General features: G+C 43.7%; 1 protein-coding gene across 9 annotated transcripts in view; it reads right to left on the reverse strand.

The window, feature by feature from the left end:
• MEF2A (myocyte enhancer factor 2A) overlaps nt 1-18,920 on the reverse strand; it is a 475,560-nt gene that overhangs the window by 313,191 nt on the left and 143,449 nt on the right. For all 9 annotated transcript variants that reach the window (XM_078683121.1, XM_078683117.1, XM_078683120.1 and 6 more), the window contains exon 2: nt 8,689-8,888. In XM_078683121.1, the coding sequence (XP_078539247.1) occupies nt 8,689-8,742 (54 nt within the window). In that variant the 5' untranslated portion in view covers nt 8,743-8,888. The remainder of the gene's footprint in view (nt 1-8,688; nt 8,889-18,920) is intronic.

Below are 18,920 nucleotides of genomic sequence, written 5' to 3' on the forward strand. Positions count from 1 at the left end.
GGAGAAACCCGGACGAAAGCCGGGCTGGGAGGGATACAAAAGACTATTTTCTGTCACAAATTTTGACAAATGTACATAAATATGCCTTTCTAAGATTTTGGAAAATGCTGGTAATAACGAAATGGGACGGAAATTAGAGGCAACCTTGGGATCCGCAGAGAGTTTCTTCAATAGCGAGGTAACCATTGCGTGCTTCCAACAACTGGGGACAATGGCAGTGCCCAGTGAATGGTTCAGCATTTTGCAGATTGTAGAAAGATGTGGGGAATCCAAAGAGCATAGTATCGGGACAGGCAAAGGGTCCAACGGCGAGCCTGACTTAACTTTGCTCAGAATCTCCAAGACAGTTGAGGGGCAGAGATCCTGCCAGGACTAAAGTTGAGCCAAGGGGGACACTAAAGAGTTAGCATCCTTCCCCCTAGTCAGGAGGGAAGTCGTCAAATTAACATTGTTACCTTGGGTAGAAATGTCCTGGTGTATATTCACAATTTTGGAGATGAAATACTGGGCGAGCTCGTCGCATTTACTGCTAGATAAAGGAGGGAGTACCTCCGTGGTCTGTGAACCAGCAAGCTCTCTAACCACGTTAAACAGGGTTTGGGATTTATTCATTGCTTCATTGATTATTCTGTTGACATGATTAGCCCTTGTTAGGGCACACGCCTTATGATAACGTTTCAGCTCAGTTTTATAAGTGATACCGGCTGCGAAAGAATAGTCTTTCCTCCAAACACGTTCTAATTTCTTACATTTAGATCTATCGATGCGAAGTGTCTCGTTATACCATGGGGCGGGAGATTTATGAATTATCCCTTTCTAACAGAAGGAAGACAAGTATTGATGGCTTCAAGGAGCCAAGCATTCACAGAGCTAGCCACCGCATCTATGTCATCAGAATCAAATAAATTAATGGGCTCAAGATCAGCCAAGGCTTTATTAAAAGCAACAACGTCAAGTTTTCTCCAGTCCCTCTTCCGTGTACTCACGGCGGGTCTATGTTTAAATATGACCTCATTACTCGTGACAGTGAACTTAATTAGATAATGAACAGACCAGATGACCGACACCGCCGGAGAACACTTTACTTGGACACTGTGAGAAAAGATTGGATCCAAAAAAGTGTCCTCCCCTGTGGGTAGGACCCGTGTTTTGTAGGATAAGATTCATGGAGGCAAGGTCCGCAATGAGATTGCAGGCCATACTGCCCTTGAGATCCTCTAAATGCACATTGAGATCGCCGACAACAAAAAAGTTGCTGGACGATGTGAGGACTGATGCTATAAATTCAGAAAGTTGTGCCTGCCAAGAGTTAACAGGACCTGGGGGACGATACACTAGCAGTCCAGAGAGGGTGGTTTTTGGGCTTAAAATACGCTGCCTCACAACTGCCTAAGGGGACCGGATCAAATTGGCATTGATACATTTTTTTAAATATTATTGCCACACCGCCCCCTGTTTTCCTGGGCCGATCATTCCTCACAATAGCATACTCAACAGGCAAAGCTTCTGCAATATCAGGTCCAGAACTGTCATGGAGCCAAGTTTCCGTAATGACAAGTGCATCAGGAGATTCGTCCGTAAGAAGGTCGAAAATCTCATGTTTGTTTGGGCAAGGATCGACAGTTCAAGCTAAAGAAGGTATGATTAGGAAGAGAAGGAACCACCGCTCGTGGTGCAGGCTACGACATAATTGCGGAACATCCAGATGAAAAGAACAGTGAGGGCAGCATTGTGGGAACTGGTCCAGCATGTTAAACTTGGCCGTCATATGATCCCTCATGGGCCTAAGAGCAAAGATCTGGTCGGCATCATAGCAAAGTCTAGGCCGCTGGATTTGTCCAGATGGTATGGCCCCTGGACCGGTATGGGCGCGGACGGGCGCAGACGGGAGATGATACACATTTATACGGGAAGAGGGCAGGAGGGTCGGAAAGACTAGACCGCGACCCCTGCACCTCCCTGTAAGATGGAGGCTCACCCCCCGGATCAGGCCGCGACAGCGCCTAATCGGCTGCGCGGTCTGATGTATGTGCAAAGAGGTGGCCGTGTGCAAAGAGCAGGTAAACAGCAAGACAAAGTAAAGGTTAAAAGCAATTAAAATCACACAGATAGAAAATGCTGCCAAGCTTCCCCGGCTTTCCGCCTCAGGGAAGTAAAGTGCAAATGTCCAGTAGACCCAAAAACATGGACAGGAATTGCATGCCTTAGGAGGAAAAAGAGTTGATGGCAGTCCATGTATGATTTGTGCACAGTTTTCTGTACGGTTTAACTAACATTTGCCCTTCCACAGGTATACACAATGAATCTCGTTTGTTCTGTGCATGCATTTCCATTTGGCTTGTACTTCATGCCTTCTTCTGTACTTTTGTTCCATGGGTATGCACGTCCTCGACTACTGCCTTCCATTCTAGGTGTCTTCCAATTGTTTGGTCCCTGCTTAGCCATCGCTAAACAAATATCATCTTTGCGAGTGACATTTCTGGATCCATGCATACCAAGAATGTGTCACCTCTGAACAAAAACTAATTTTGCCCCATCATTGTGGCCTGCCAACGAGTCACAACCATGGCACAGAAAATGCTAAACAAATGCTTATAGAGTGATATGAAAAATGCTTATTGGGAAAATCTAGAGCCTCTTAGCTTTACTGTAGCATCGGCCCCACGCTCTCCCCCATGCGCAGGCACGTTTGAACTCTTCCTGAAGGGGGAGAGGGCCTCTCTTTCCCCCGAAGCCTGTAATATGTTTCAGTGCCGGAGCAGGGCACGGGTAGGGTACCACAGGGGCTGCTGCTTTGTAATGCAGCTCAGCAGTAATCTGTCGCTCGGCGGAGGGTAATTGGAGCTGTCAGCCATGCTGAGAAGGGGCTCTCTGGGATTGCATACACTGGCTCTGATGCACGGTGGGAATACAGTTTCCATCACACACTGTGGCTTGGCTTAATATGATAAGGGGCCCATCCAGTGCCAGCGCGGTGCAGATGTGCAGAATCGGACAGATCGCTGCGGGCACAGAGATGGATGTTCCACTCTTGGTTACAACAGAGCGCGCCAGGCAAGCTTTTAATGCCGATATGATGGCGCTCAGCTGGGCGAGCACGGGAGGCACCTGGGCAAATCACAGGGCACACCTGAGCCTCCCAGCTCTAAGCACAAACAAGTCACCTGTTCAGAACTATGAAAAATTGCAGGCTGCTTTTCTGCACAGGCTAAAGGGTGCCGAGGTGATAACCAGCACTGTAAAAAAAAAAAAAAAAAAAAAAAGCCCGCGAATGGTGCACGCGAGAGCGAGCCCCAGGGCTCGATAATTTAAAACATGTCGCCCCTGAGATGCAGGAGCTGCTGGTGTGCGCGAGCGGTTGCGAGCAGCAGCATAGGTTTCCAATTATCGCGCCCGTGTCTGGGCACAATAATTGGAAACATATGCTGCGCGTAACCGCAAACATTAGGCCGTGGGCGTGCACATGGGTGGGACACAAAAGAGGCTTTGGCCAATTGCGCGCAGTCTTTTTTTAAAAGACGCACGAAAATGACAATAGCCTGGGGCAAAACTACAAGCACACAAGGGAGCTTGTGATCGATTTCTGAAAGCCCTTACATAAAGTCTTCGCCAGAACAGCGCATGAGCGCTGTTACAGGCTCGACCTAAAAAGGGCACTTGCGAGGATGAATAAGGCTCTGATAATCAGATTGGCTTTCAGGTGGCGCCAGCAGAACTTCCTTAACTTAATAAGGCGATTCTGGAACATTTTAAGCCAACAAAAGGCTAATTGACATGTACTGAGCAGACAGTAGTGGCAATCATTTGACCCAGAATTGCCCTATTAGTTTAAACTGATGTGCAATGGACAGCCAAGAGTAACAAAGGTGACTGGGAAATAATCGCTCACGGAGGAATGTAGACTATGAGCAAAAAAGAACACACTTTGGTTGTGTACAGATCGGGTCTGGCTCACCTGCTGCAGAAATGTTCTCGCTTTAAAAGAACACTGAAATGATTCACCCCAAAGCTTCAATTTGGCTCAATCGTTGGTCTCGACAGCTAAGAGCACGTGGTGAACTGCGCATTGACTGGATTGGAGCAGCATGGAGATAACAGAAGACATCCCCCTCTACGCTGTGTGTATAATATAAAAGCTCTCTTGCTAGTTCCCCGATAGCACACAGACTTTACCTATCGGCTGCACTGTTTCCTTTGGAAAAATAAAGGGTTTAAGAGGGCAATAGGGCTGTGCTCTAACAGAGTTTGGAGCATACTATTCTTCTGTGCCTATAGCCATTAACAGACCACTCACGCCATATATTAACGGACTGCAATATCGCCAGGCAAGAAAGTAAGAGTGAATAACTACAAGACGACTCAATGCTGAAAACTTAAAAAAGAAAAAGCAGACAGCATAATCCAATGTATTAAAAATGGTGCAAATCCCCAATAGATAAGAATAAATTCATAACGAGTAGAGTGTGCATGAATTCAATTATTATTGGCTTCGTTTAGCAGGACAGTGGTGCGTGTTCAGTCTCCACACAGGGGAGGGGTTAGGCAGAAACAGTAAACAGGCTGTGCACATGCGTTTGTAGTGCCAACTTGACAAAGTTTAGTTATGAAACAGCTCAAAAGTCAGTTTACAGTGAGACCAGAAGGACATACCAGCTTTCTTGGAAGAATGAGTTAACTACCTGGGATTATTACATTGAACAGTAACTGGCTTTATATAGGGATTACTATACAAGCCAACAGCCACACTTCCAATCTAAAAGTCAAATTATTATGTTAAACAGATTATTAAAGTACACTATAACCCAGCACGGTATCTTGGTACTGAGCAGGTGTGAGTTTAGGCATACCTAGCGCCTAGTGGGACTACTCAAAAAGCCAGGTATTCAGCTTTTTGCGGAATTCCATAACTGAGGAGCAGGCTCTTATGTGTAGGGGCAAGTTGTTTCATGCTTTAGAAGGGATGTAGAAGGCTCGACTACTGGATATGGCTTTCCATATGCATGGGATTTCTACAAAGGGAAGTCCTAATGAGTGGAGAGGTTTGGAAGGTTTGGGAAAACTGATACAATTGATGAGGTATGCTGGACCAGAGTTATGTAGTGCCTTGAACGTGTGGGTGAGGAATTTAAATTGTGCTCTTTGCGAATGGGGAGCCTATGGAGCTCCTTAAGGGATGGTGTAATGCAAGTGCGACATGGGAGGTCGAGAGAGACTCTGGCCGCCAAGTTCTGAATTGCCAGCAGCCTTCTGGTGAGTTTTTTTACAGATCCAGCCATAGAGGGTGTTATTGTAATCCATTTTGACAATGACGTGAATGATGGTTTTCCGGGTAATGACTGGAACCATTTTGAAAATTTTTCTCAGTATCTTCAGGATATAGAAGCATGAAACAGTGACGGCAGGGACTTGGGGAAGTAATGTTAAGTATGCTGTCCAAGGTCCTTTGAATGAGTAGTGGGTGTCAGGCCTAGCTCGGTTGGCCATCAGGTGGAGTCACATAGTGATGTGGTTTTCCCAACGATCACAATTTTGGTCTTGTCTGTGTTCAGCTTTAGACAGTTGGTCTTTATCCAGTGGCTGATGTCAGTCAAATAGGCACTGAACCTGATGCGGGTACCGGGAGTCTAGTCTTTGAGGGAGAAAATGAATAGTGTCTCGACGGCAAAGAAGAGGACATGGATATCGTGAGAGGGGATGAAGCTGGCAAGAGGGATCACGTAGGCACTGATCAGGGTTGGGCTCATAGAGGATACATGGGGAACTACGCAGCGGTGGTCATTGGTATCAAAGATGTACTGTATCAAGCTGACTGACTGGGTCCTTCCAGTCAGGAAGGAGTAGATCCAGTGTGTGTGTCCTTGGATTCTGATGTAGTGTAGGTGTTGGATGAAGATGGGGTGGGATACTGTGTCAAATACTGTGGAGGGGTTCAGGAGGACGAGGGCTGAAGTGCCTCCTCTGTCCAGAGCCATGCAGATGTCATCCGTGATAGCAATGAGGGCAGTTTCCATTCTATAGTTGGGTCGGTGAGGTGTCTGCTGAGGATTTTCTCAAACACCTTGGCCGGGAATGGTAGCAGGGAGATCAGCTTGTAGTTGGCAAGCATGGAAGATTCCGCAGCGGGTCTCGTCTGCAATGAGAGGACAATTGCGTGTTTACAAGCGTTGGCAAGCATGGAATACTCCACAGCGGGTCTCTTCTACAATGAGAGGACAATTGCGTGTTTGCAAGCAACTGGGAAAGTCACGGAATAGGTGGAGGCATTCAGAAAGATTGGGAGCCTGGCAATGATGGTTTGCAGTCCTCTGGCGTAAGTGTTGGGGGTGAGGGGTTGGTTAGTGGTCCAATGGGACCTCTGAGTGGCTGGAATTCATAATGGCAGCAGTTTCTTCTGGGGTGACAATAGACCATGTGGTTAGCATTGGTCCTTTGGATAAGATCGGGAGGCGTTTGACATCTGGCGGGTCCGGTTGCGAGCTGAAGCTGCTGGTAATGGCCGTTAGTACGTTGCTGAAGAATTGAGAGAGATTGCTGCAGAGGTACCGAGAGGGAGTGACCAAGTTGGATGAGGCGATGAAACCTTTCACAATAGCTAATATTTCTTTGCTTCTGTTGGAGCTGGCATCAATGCGGTCCGCCAGAACGGCACATTTGGTGGTAGCATCTCAGGACGGATCTGAATGTGCTTCTGTCTGCACTGTCCTGGCTGATTTTCCATACGCACTCAAGTTGTTTGAAGCATCTTTTCTTCAGTCTGAATCCCTCCGTGTACAAAGTGATCTAGGGTCTGGATGTTCTTGTATTGTGTTTGAGGGGGGGTCTCAGGGAGTCAGTGCAGGAGGTGATCCAATTGTCATTTTTTATGTCTTTGGGGAGGCTGTTGCTGTGTTCAGGTCGGTGGGTGTTGAGAGCGGTGGTCTGTCCAGGGAACTGGTGTCAACTCAGATGTTGACAAAATTGGTAAAAATAGGGCCTAGGATGTGTCCTGTGTCTTGGATAGGTCCCTTTACTTGTTGGGTGACTCCTGGGATTCCAAGGTCCTCAAAGAGTGTTTTAGAGTTGGGGTTGGTGTGGTCTTCCAGGTGGAAGTTGAGGTCTCAGAGTAGGATGTAATTGCTAGCATCAGAGGCAAGTGGTGCGATAAAGTCAGTGATGGTGTTGTGAAGTTAATGACCAGTCGTGGTGGTCTGCAGATATCCGTGCCGCTTAGGGTGAAGTTGGCTGTGACAGTGAGCTTGACTGAAAGGTGGTCCATGTTGGAGGATAACATGTCTGTGGTGCAGCTGATCATGTTCTTGTGGCTGACGGCGATTCAGCCTCCTTGCTTGTAATGTCGGTCATGCCTGAAAATCTTGTAGCCAGGGCGGATGGCTTTGGAGATGTCAGGTGGGGATGCAGGGTTCAGCCAGGTTTCCGTGGGGGAAAAAATAGGTCAGGTCCACTGTCATGCAGCAGGTTTCAGATTGTGTTTGGCGAGGGAGCGGGAGTTGAGGAGCAAGCATGCGAGTGTGGATTGTTGGTAGGATGATTGCAGGACTGCATGAGTTTCAGAGTGGTGTGTTGAATCCTGTCAGTGTGGTGTTGGGTGTAAGTGTATGAAAACTTGCAAGAAGCACAGAAGAATGTGCCCTCGGTGTTGTGTGGTGAGGCAGCACTTTGTGGACAAAATGGAGTCCAACCGTTCATTTTGAAGCATGACTGGTTTAAAACACAAGACATATTGGAAAATTGGTAATGACTGCCTAAAGCTAAAAATGAATCATGTTTCGCAGTAGTTCTTATCTATCTGCCAGTTCCTTTCTTCGTACATTTCACATTTTAAACCTTCCTTTTTAAAAATGTAGTTTTCAAAAGCAAACCGATGGAAATGTAGCAAATATGATTTATATTCCCATTAAGTTTCTTCAAGCACTGAGTGAAGTTGAAGCAACAACCTTTCGCATGGCGGTCTACTAAATAAATTACAATTCCACTTAATATTTCAATGCACAGATTCTTGTTTGTAACCATTTTATTTTTTATCAGATTTTAGTTCAATATGCAATGAATGTATAACAAATCCTTGTGAATGACAAGCTTAGGTGTTTTAACAGAGTTCTGGTTAGAGTAATGAACAATTCACGATTAGGTTTCTCGATTTATAACGTTAGCAGAACTACTCAATGTAGGTTGCCAAGGTTTCAAATATGTGAACCGTTTCGGATAAAGGTTAACACCACTGCTTTATGTGCATTTGGGGAAAATTTGGATTACAGCTTTTTTTCTCCTAAACTGAGACTAGATAAATCTTTTTAGGGGCAGGGGCAAGAGAGAGTCTGTTGATGTTGACTTCTCAGGTGGGGTGCAGGCCCAACTCCCATCTAGGAACTGGGACTACACAAAGAGAAGCCCGACACAGTAGACATGTCCAACACACTGGAAAGGCCCCAACACTGGGAGACATCTACAAGCAGAACTAAGACACAAGACTGAAATCACACTAGCGTGCAATAGGTGGATGGAAGAAAATCTAAACTCCTTGTCGATACTATCTACGGAATAATAAACTAACAGAAGACCTGTCCATGTAAATGGCGAGTGCAGCACCAGGAAAAATCAGCAGCAACAAAAATGTAAAGCACAAAGGCACTTCAAAATAATACATTGCAAAACTCCCGCGTGGCTACTTTAATGGCCAGATTTCCTCACCTGCCTGTTCCGTTCGTCCATAATCCGCGTAATCTGAATTTTCTTTCGTCCCATTGTCACTTCTTTCTTCCTCAGATTACAACCCAAACAATTTAATCCCAATCGCAGCAGCTCAGGGGTGTCCTAGCGCATGGTATATCGTTATTCACAGCGTTCCCCTGCCAGCATTCCACACGAGATTCCAGTCTTCCTGACACAGCCTAGAGAAAAAGAATGATATATTAGCGCCTACATCATTAATGTGTAGATTTGAAATGACGGCTCTAGCAATAGTACAACATCTATAACAAGGTGATGTATTAGGCTTCACACAGTATTCAACTGGTTGGGGGAAAATAGGCCTATCAACAGTTCCCCATTTTCACATTTTATGACGCTTATTAATCAATCATGTTGCCGTTTTTTAAGCATCAACCAATGGCCGTTGATAAAGCTAATACGCCAAGAGAAAGTATTTTATGAAGGAACACCTTGTGCATCAGCAAGAGGCAAGACATTCGACACAGAGAGGCAAATATGTGCTGGTCCTATGAAAGCTTCCTCCAGTAATCCACTATTGCCTTTAACTGGAGTTCTCATGTAATTAACATTGCTGTTATTTGCAGTTTTGTGTAGTGAGAACCAGACTCACTCAGGCAGGCACCAGGGAGCTTTACAGGCAATCATGAGAAAATAAAAATGCATTTCAGGAATGCAAGGACAGAGTTACAAAATGACGGTGTTTGTGTGGTAGCTGATGAGTGGTATAGTAAAGTCCAGCCAGGTTGGGAACTTGAAACCAGAGAATATCGAACAGTCAACTGAAAATATTGTCAAAATGAAATTTCAATGTAAAATTGGTGCCAAAAGAGCAAAACGTTGATTTTTTTTTTTTTAGAAGGACCCTGTCCTTGATAATCTCGTAAAATATATCAAAGCCCCTTCGCCAAGATCGAGGCTGTGTAATCCTCAAGAACATGAAGCAGTATGCCCCTAAAGAGATCAAACATACAGCATAATGAATTAAATAAGCTTTTTTGAGATGAGTAAGGTAGAAACCATGAAGGTTTATTAAATATTTAATGTGCATTACAGATGGCAAAAATGATAAATTAATATGCATAATAATCCATAGGTAGGGAGTTAGCATAAACCTCAGGAGGCATGACAGAGTCAAGTCACAGGGAATATAGTGCTAAGCGAGAGACAGACCGACAAGGGAACGCCCTTCGAGAGGCAGGTCAAACCAGACCTGGCACACCTCCAAATTTTAGGCCGTTTTATAATAAATACATACAGCAAAAATAACATAGCATAAAATGAACTAAACGTAATGAAACTCAACAAATCATAATACAAAATGAAATGCAACAGTACATAGCACCATCCCAACACCTCGATGAATATGTATTAGACCCCTCTTGACCTAATGTCATCGGATGTAGCAGTACAAATCTAGTTACATACAAAACAATGCCCGTCTCACTGAATGATTAGACCTAAAAAGAACAGGTAGGGAAGGAAGGGCTTAAACAGGTACATTTAGTAGGAAAGATTCCTCCAGAGATCTTCAAGAACAGCATTTGAATATAGAGCATTTTATTACAGCACATTTTGCTACGTGTCATTAGAAAAGAAATGAAAGCACCTATGCACAAAATTCAAGGTGGAGTCGAAAATACTTTGGCCAAGTTTTGGGTCTAGATTGGCCATGCACAGAAAAAACGGCTTTGTAGAGTGCAGTGCTTCGTTTTTAGTGAAACAAAAATTAGGACACTAGGCAAACATTTGTTAACCAGACGGCATAAGAACATCTTTATCAAACTCAAAAGAAGTTGTAGAGTAGTATCACAATACACAATTTCAGTGCAGGAAGTAATTCTTTATTGGAGAATCCTAGACCTGTATGCAGCTCCTTCCCAACTGCCTAGCGCACATTAGAACAAAGCAATTGATGCAAGAAAGGGAATACGCGGCATGTAACATTACAGCTGCCAAGGAGATAGTGAGAACAGATCTACAATACACCCCACAACAATGCACCTCCACCCCCTACCCAATAAAGAAAATCCAGAAGAGACCGGACAACTACACGCAATGTAATAAAGGAACGGGGAAGGAACAGCAGCTACAAGGACAAAAGGGAATAGTATACACATATATACACATACACATATATACATATATACACATATATATACACACACATATATATACACACACACATATATACACACACATATATACATATATATACACACACCTATATACATATATATACACACACCTATATACATATATATACACACACCTATATACATATATATACACACACCTATATACATACACACACACATATACACACACACATATACACACACACACACACATATACATATATACACACACACACCTATATACACACACACATATACATATATACACACACACACCTATATACACACACACATATATAAAAAATATATATATATATATATATATATATATATATATATATATATATATATATATATATATATATATATATATATATATATACACACACACACACACACACCATCTCCTCCATTGTGAGTAGATACAAGGGACACAGCAGCTACAAGGACAAAATGGAATAGAATTCACAAACCTAAAATGTCCAACTTCTTTGTCCCAGCGATATTTCTGCCATATCTACCAGAGCCACCTTCACCACCAAGTGAGTCATCTGCACTACCACCATAAACAGACATCCCCAACCAGCACCTAACTGCCATCAGACACTTCACTGTTATCACTACTTGTATCTACATACTCATCTTATACAAAGTGTAATTCTGTTTCCCATGCTCACCAACATATCTCGCCAGCAAACCTCACTACCTGTGCACCCTTCCTTTTTGAATACTGAAATGCCACATCTTGCCATCCTCCAACAAAGTAGAATTACAAAACCCCTCCACAACCTTGTGCGGATCAAGGAATTTGCTTTCCCTCTTCAGTACCTTTATATCCAGTCTCGCAACTTCTGTTTGGCTACCATTAACGTCCCTTCTCTCACACACAGATTGAGATCAAAATAGGTTTCTTGACTTCATCGGGAACACATCACGCATGTTTAGCTCTCTCCACCAGCCCCTTATCCCTGGAGAAAGGTGTGCTCTCTCATTAGTTCAAAAGGGGTATGTCTTGACCCATCATTAGGGGTAACCTTATAGACTAGGGGCCTCCAACCATTTCTATTGTAAGAGCTACTTATGTTTATTGGGAATCCAGCTAAGCTATTATTATTATTAGAGGCATAATAGTAAAGACATCAGACAAGACTACACACCATGTGCAAAATTACCAGCAGAGATCACTTTGGTGCATCAGGCACAATTGTCAGTGGTAACATAAAATTATTTGCCAATGTGGAATGCCTCTACATGGCAATTCATAGTAGCCATAGCTGCAATGCTCCTAGCACCAAGTCTCCCCAACACATTTGATTTTTATTACTCAAATACCAGCTTTAAATATATTTTGGAAAGTCAGCCCCTGTTCTCGAAACATCAGCTTATGAATTCTAAAAATGCACATACCTTCGTCTTGGATACCATTTTTTGATTTTGGTATGGGTATATTAATGCAACCAAGCAAATCTTATTTAGTTCACTGGGCTGTACACAGGAGAGCTACAAACAGGCAGCTGAAGAGCTACCACTGGCTCACGAGCTACGTGTTGGAGAAGACAATGATAGGCCTACAGCATCTGCTTGACTTCACAGACTTGTGCTTAAGCCTCTTTAAAAAAAATCCCCATCATCTTAGATCAGAATTGAGGACCGCTGTAACTCCCAATACACTTCAGAAGACCCTCAGCTCTGAAAAAATCCATCCATGAACTGTATAATTCTTTCTGTACCAACCTTTTGACAACTTTCACCTCCGACCTCTTGGAGAAGAGAGATAGCAGAACTATCAAGTACATGGCATCTCAACATTCTTACACACAGGTGCCATGACATTAAGGTTACTCTTATCCTAAGGTATGCTGGGGAACGTACTCGGACACAAAGGGGGTGGGGTCTTAAAGTCACCTGGGACTTACCTACACTCTCAAATGAAACACACTTGAACAATAGTCAATAGATCCTCAGCTATTCCTGGTCACCAATAGGCATCTTTAACCCTCCTTTTCAACTTGACTACACCTAGGTATCCCTCATGCAAACCTAGAGTACCCAACTTCTAGGTTGGGGCCATGCATTCACCCGACAACATCAGTTCACTCTCATATCAATTTGTCCTTCCGGCCCTAAAACATTTCGATACTCCTATTCACCAACCATCCTCCTTCAATACATTGCTTCACCTTGATCAAAATCTTGTCACTTGCAGAGTACTTCCTCCATTCATCTCCATTGAACACTTCTTCTACCACATTATCCAATGCAGCAACACAGCATTCAACCTATTGGTTAACTGATATTTCTCTTGTGGGTAACGATGTGCAACTGGTGTAATCTGCCACTCTGTTCACGACAACAGGAATGTATTGCACCACAAACACAATATGCTCGTCTGCATGTCGGACTAGAGGGCTTACCCAATGAAGCACCATCCAGTACAAAACCTGAGAACCACCAACATCAGTCAAAGGCCTTCACTGTTCATCCCTCCAGAGAAAGGGAGCTACCTTTCAACTACAGAAAAGTGCAGGCGAGCAATGACTCAGCTCAAGAAAACTCCAGTGCTGAAACAGGGAACCCTCTAATGCATCAGGACCATCAATGCAATACCCAAGCCCCCTCTAAGCTCCATCCAGAGTAATACAAACTTTGGTCCTTCGAAGCCCTGAGGTAGGTGCCTATAGTAGGTCATAGGCATACTAGGACTCCTCTGACCCTGCAAGTGGGTACAAGCTGCATGCTGAAAGTCCCAACTGCAGAGCTGGTATAACTGCACCCAGAAATAGAATTCTGTCAATTCTGCCTGTGAACCATTTGGTCTTAGATTACAAAGATCCTCCTTGAGGTTGAAGACCAATACAACTCAGACAGTCGTTAAGACGGACTCGCTACAGACCAAGTTCCATGGTACTGTGTGTGCAGAGCATGTACACAATTCATGATCCTTTTGTTTAGCGAACCCATAACCCCACAACATGACAGCCTGGTCCATCTGAAGAGGAAATCTATACGCAATTGCTTTCCACAACCGATAGTTCCAGAGATAGTTTTTTTTATTTAAGTGCGTTTTTTTTATTTAAGTGCGCAATTTCAACACTAATCTAACTATCGACCAGTACCTTCGGATCCCATGACACTGGAATTTTTTCAACCGTTTTCAGAAAAAATAGACATCAAAGCCAGTGGTAACTGCTGAACACAATGCTTTCATTTGACTTCAATACGAATGAATTTGACTTTGCGTTATTTATTTATTGAAAAACATTAATAAAACAGTTGAATAAAAACCCATTGGTATGTTACTCCGGGGGCATTTTCAGACTTGTGTGTTACTGATCCTTCTCACTCCCAGGGCACATAAGCAGACTTCAACATTGAAAAATTCCAACATTAGACAGGCCTAATGCTACTGTAGTAAATTCAGATTTATACCAGAGTCTCGTCTGATCATAGCCTTTTATTGCTTAATATTCCTGTTCAGGGCTTCACTCAGCCCGAAGATCTTTTTCTTTCGACAGGAAACTCTTGCTAGATACCTTGTTTGTTAGTCATATCAAACCGTGGATTGTGCAATTTTGGGAAATTAACCGTAATACTGCTACCTGTACGGTGGTATGGGATACTCTGAAGACAGGGCTCGGAAAAATCCTGAGTTTTGGTATCCATAAACAGAGACAGCATAAGCTCCTGATGCAGAGCTTAAATGTCTATTTTAGAAGGGCCGAGCAGAATCTTTTACAATGGCTGCACAACAATGTGTCAACTACTCTGTCACAAACTGAGGTTGCACGCTATAGGGCTAGGATTAATTCACACTCGTCTAAAGAGATTGCTTGTAAAAATCATGTATATAGAAGGGACTGTTATGAATATGGGGAGGCCACAGGAAGATGCTTGGCGAAAGGGTTAGGTATAAGGAGGTCAATCAAGGGATAGCCTCTATGGAAGATCCGACAGGAAGGTTAGTGGAGACACCTTCCGAGATTCTCTCAGTGTTCAGGTCCTTTAATGAAGATCTATATACAGAGGGTGGTGGTACTTGATGCATGATTTCTGCGAGAAGAGCCGTAGTTGGGAGGACTCTGAGCAACTAGATTCTTCTATCACACTAGACGAGTTGGAAGAAGCTATTAACACATTGGCAATAGGTAAGGCATCCAGCCTGGATAATGACCTTTAGCATTTTATAAAGTCTTCTTCCAACAGTTGAAAACTGATATGTTGTTATCATTCCAAGAGGCAGAAAAGGAGCTGGTGCCGCTGACCTGGGACTTGGTGAATATTCTTATAAAAAAAATATATATATAAGCAACCTACATTACCGGGGTCGTATAGACCGAGGCTCTGACGAAGTTGTGAAGGGTCTGGGTATATGAGCTACGCTATTTTGCCTAACCTCGACCAAAGGGAGGAGCAACGCTAGCACTCCCCAGCTTTTTTCATGACAGCACGAAACTAAGCCATCTCTGCTGTGGCAGGGCCCTGGGACGCATCTATACATCGGGATATGTCAAGGCCACTTGTATCCTGGAAGTGTTGGAAGATTGCCAGCTACAGAACAGGGAGGAGGTGGTGGTTCATCTGTATCTCATGAAGCTTCGGAGAGGATAAGCTCTGAGTTTGTGCAAAAATATCACAGATCGTCTCTCAGTATTGCTAATGGTCACCACGACCCTCTGCATATTACTATTCAAGAAGATGCTGTGCCTCCCTCCTAGACTGTTGGTGTTTAACTGGGACCTGCAGGACCTCTTGATGCAGTGGGAGAGGCAGCAGAGGTGCCAAGGCTGAAGGACAACCCATGGGATATGACACCAGGAGTATGTCATACGTTGCTGGCAGAGGCTGCAATGGAATGATCAGAGTGATGCTTAGTGCCAAAGGAGAACCCACTGGCAAGCTCCTGAGCACAGGCCCATGTGGTATCTTGGGGCCTCACTGCACTCCAAAGGAGACTGTCGCATTCTTGAAAACCTCCAATACAACCTGAAGGAACATGGAGGTTTAGCACCCAACGCTGCAACTATGTGTAGGCCAGCATTGGTACTGTGATCGGAGCCGCTGGAGGTAACTGCATCAGGGATGGCAACAGAATCTAAAGAACTTCCTGAGCCTCAATATCCACCGGTTCTGTTTCAGAAGAGGAAGCCGCTGGAGGTGGGGAATCTACATTTTGATCCGAAATGTCTCCTGGAAGAACCATGCCTTTTGTGCTTCTTCCTTTTGTTCCCAGAGGACCTGGAAAAGTGAGAGGAGTGGAAGACAAACTGGGATCTGGTCCTCTATCTGGACTAGCACCTATTAAAACCATGCCAAAAAAAGATTTGGCCTCCCATTCCTTTCCGTCTCTTTGCAGAGAGAGACAATGCAATAGGTCATGCATTTGCGAGCGTTTAAGCTACTGGCAGTGTAAATGACAATGCCTTTTATTTATGCATTTTTAAAAGCAACACATATGAAAGGCATTAATATTTTTGATGCAAATAGCTCTAACTCTTGCAAATGTGAGACCACTTTAATGACGACCGCGCTCTTTTTTTTTTTTTAGACGCTGCTCCCGTATCCATGTTACAGTGAGCAACGTCTAAAGAAAGGGGTACGGCCAACATTAAAGTGAAAGCACTGTCGCTTTCCCCCAAAGTGAAAAACCAAAATTCAAAAGGTTCTGTAGCGCGGCGGCTAAAGTGAAAGCAGACACGCTATTAAATAAATAAATAAATAGGTGCGGCCGCTAAAATTAAAGCAGCCCGCGCTGGTACCTAAATAAGAGTGGCCGCTAAAGTGAAAGACGACTGCGCTGTATATTAAATAATTAAGCGTGGCTGCTATACATAAAGAGGACAGTGCAGTAATTTGAATAAATATATAATTATTAAAATCAAAGTGGGTGGGGGCTGCAATGACGTGGGTGGAATAGGGGGAAGAGCAATGAAGAAAATAGTGCTCACCGACTTATAAAGCAGACCATGTAACAACACCAGTAAAACGTCCAGTCGTTATGGGAGGTAACAAATGCAGACAAGGCGGAACCAAGGAGGAACTAACAAGCCTATTCACAAATAAAAAGCAACCATTTAGCAAGGACAGTAACAGGAGCCAATTAAAAAGATGGGCAGTGAAATGGCGGAGCTTGTACGCCACACCTCAATACAGCATGGCGCAAAGCAGTGCATGCGCTGCCCAGGCTCGACCTAAAAAGACAAACAACCAAATCAATTATAGAATTGAGAAAATTAGGAAACCCAAGGACTTTGTGACTTAGGCGATCTGGGTGACAAGCCAAGGGTACAAGACCACGGTGGGAGCAGAGGATCTGAGGTGAGACAGATTATCTGAATATCAGTGCACTGAGCAAATCCAAACTGATTACAGAGCTGCCTACCTGAACGTTATTGGACAAACCATTTGTGTAGAGCAGTAGTCTTCATACTGTTGGGGCCTTCCCCCCTGTGGGCAAGGGATGTGCAGGGGCCTCAGAGGGGGGCTTAGGTCTACACACCCACAATTCTGTGCGAGTCCTACAGCAATGAAATTCAGTCATTGTTTATTTTGAGTAATGTATTAATATTGTGTGCTTTGACTTATTTTACTAAAAGGCAGTTGGACTTGCATTGCAGGTTGCTCATTCTCGATGTGTACAGTGCCCATTGGAAAAACATTAGAAACTCAGTGAGAAAGAGAGATGGTTAGATGCAATGTGCTAAGAAACCACTTGGCAATTCTTTTTACAGGTGTCTGCAGACTTTAACAAAAGAAAATCTGATTTGCAGTAAAAACAGAACACAATGTGGCATTAGTGGGATCATGCCCATCTGTTAATGTGCAGAGAACTGAAGTCTGCATGGGACGTGGGGAAGGTTGATTGAAATGGGTAATGTTGACACCTTTTGCAAAGAAAAATACTGATATGTTCACGTTTTAAGGTTCTACAAAGGCCCGGACATAGTACTAAAATAGAACTTTATATAAAAGCACCTATAATCACATTCAAAATTGACTTTTCCTTGTATACTTTAATTATCAGTCTGGGGTCGTTAAGTCTGCTTTAGAATGCACTTTAAAGTGCTTTCTTCTTATAATTACTGTTCAAAATATGTGATAAAAGGAAAAAAGACCAGCCTTTGGCAATTAAGTTAATTTTTGTACTAGCAGTGACATTAAAATAATGATCATGCCGGTAAAAACAGGTTTACTGGGGTGGTGGGTAGCCTTGAAGAGAAGTACTGGCCACAGCTTCCAAGCAAAAGAATGTACATGACTTATGGAGAAGGATAGTACTAGGTGGGCATTTCAAGAATTGGGATTTCGAGACTGGCAGTGATTGAAGTGGAAATATAAAAGTGCATGTATGCACTAGCTCACAGTAACTGTTCCCTATTGAGACGTGCTGGTACACTCCCTTTCAAATTAAGGTCGCCCAGGTAGTCACAACCTGATCGATGGCCTGAAGTTAGGGGCTGGTTATGGCTCCATAAAAGATACAGCTGTGGGGAATTTTAGTTGGAGCTTTTCATGGGAGATCTGGATGGTGTTTTGAAGATTGATGTCTGAATGGAATTTTATAAAGAATACCTGAATGGTGGTCTGTAGAACAGGGCTTGGTAGGGATTTGCAGGTGGCGTCTGGTGCTTTGCAGAGGAAGTTGATTGAGGGATTTGCCTAGTTGAAAAGTTTGAGGGGGGGGGCGACTTCAAAACATTGTGCTCATGTGGCCTCAAGATAATAAAGCTTGTAGATCACTGGTGTAGAATCATCAGCAGGTTTGTATCAATTGACACATCGAGATAATGATGACTCTCGAACTGAACTGATGCACTGACTGCCATACAGATCTCTATGCACACGACGAGCACACCATTACAAATAATACAAAGAGCTCACTTCTGAACACCACAGAGGTATAGGAGCTGGGCACTGCAATGAATTAGAGGGAAAACCTTCAAACAATTAAACTGGAGTTAACCCCAGGGAGGGAAGATTGCCGGACCTTTGAGAATTGTAAGACTAATACAGGGAAACTCAGTCCACGTCCCAGGTAGAATACTATTCCGAACCCCAGGAAAAACTATGCTGAGTTAA

The sequence above is a fragment of the Lissotriton helveticus genome, chromosome 3_1, assembly GCF_964261635.1.
Source record: "Lissotriton helveticus chromosome 3_1, aLisHel1.1, whole genome shotgun sequence".
Classification (NCBI taxonomy): Eukaryota; Metazoa; Chordata; class Amphibia; order Caudata; family Salamandridae; genus Lissotriton; species Lissotriton helveticus.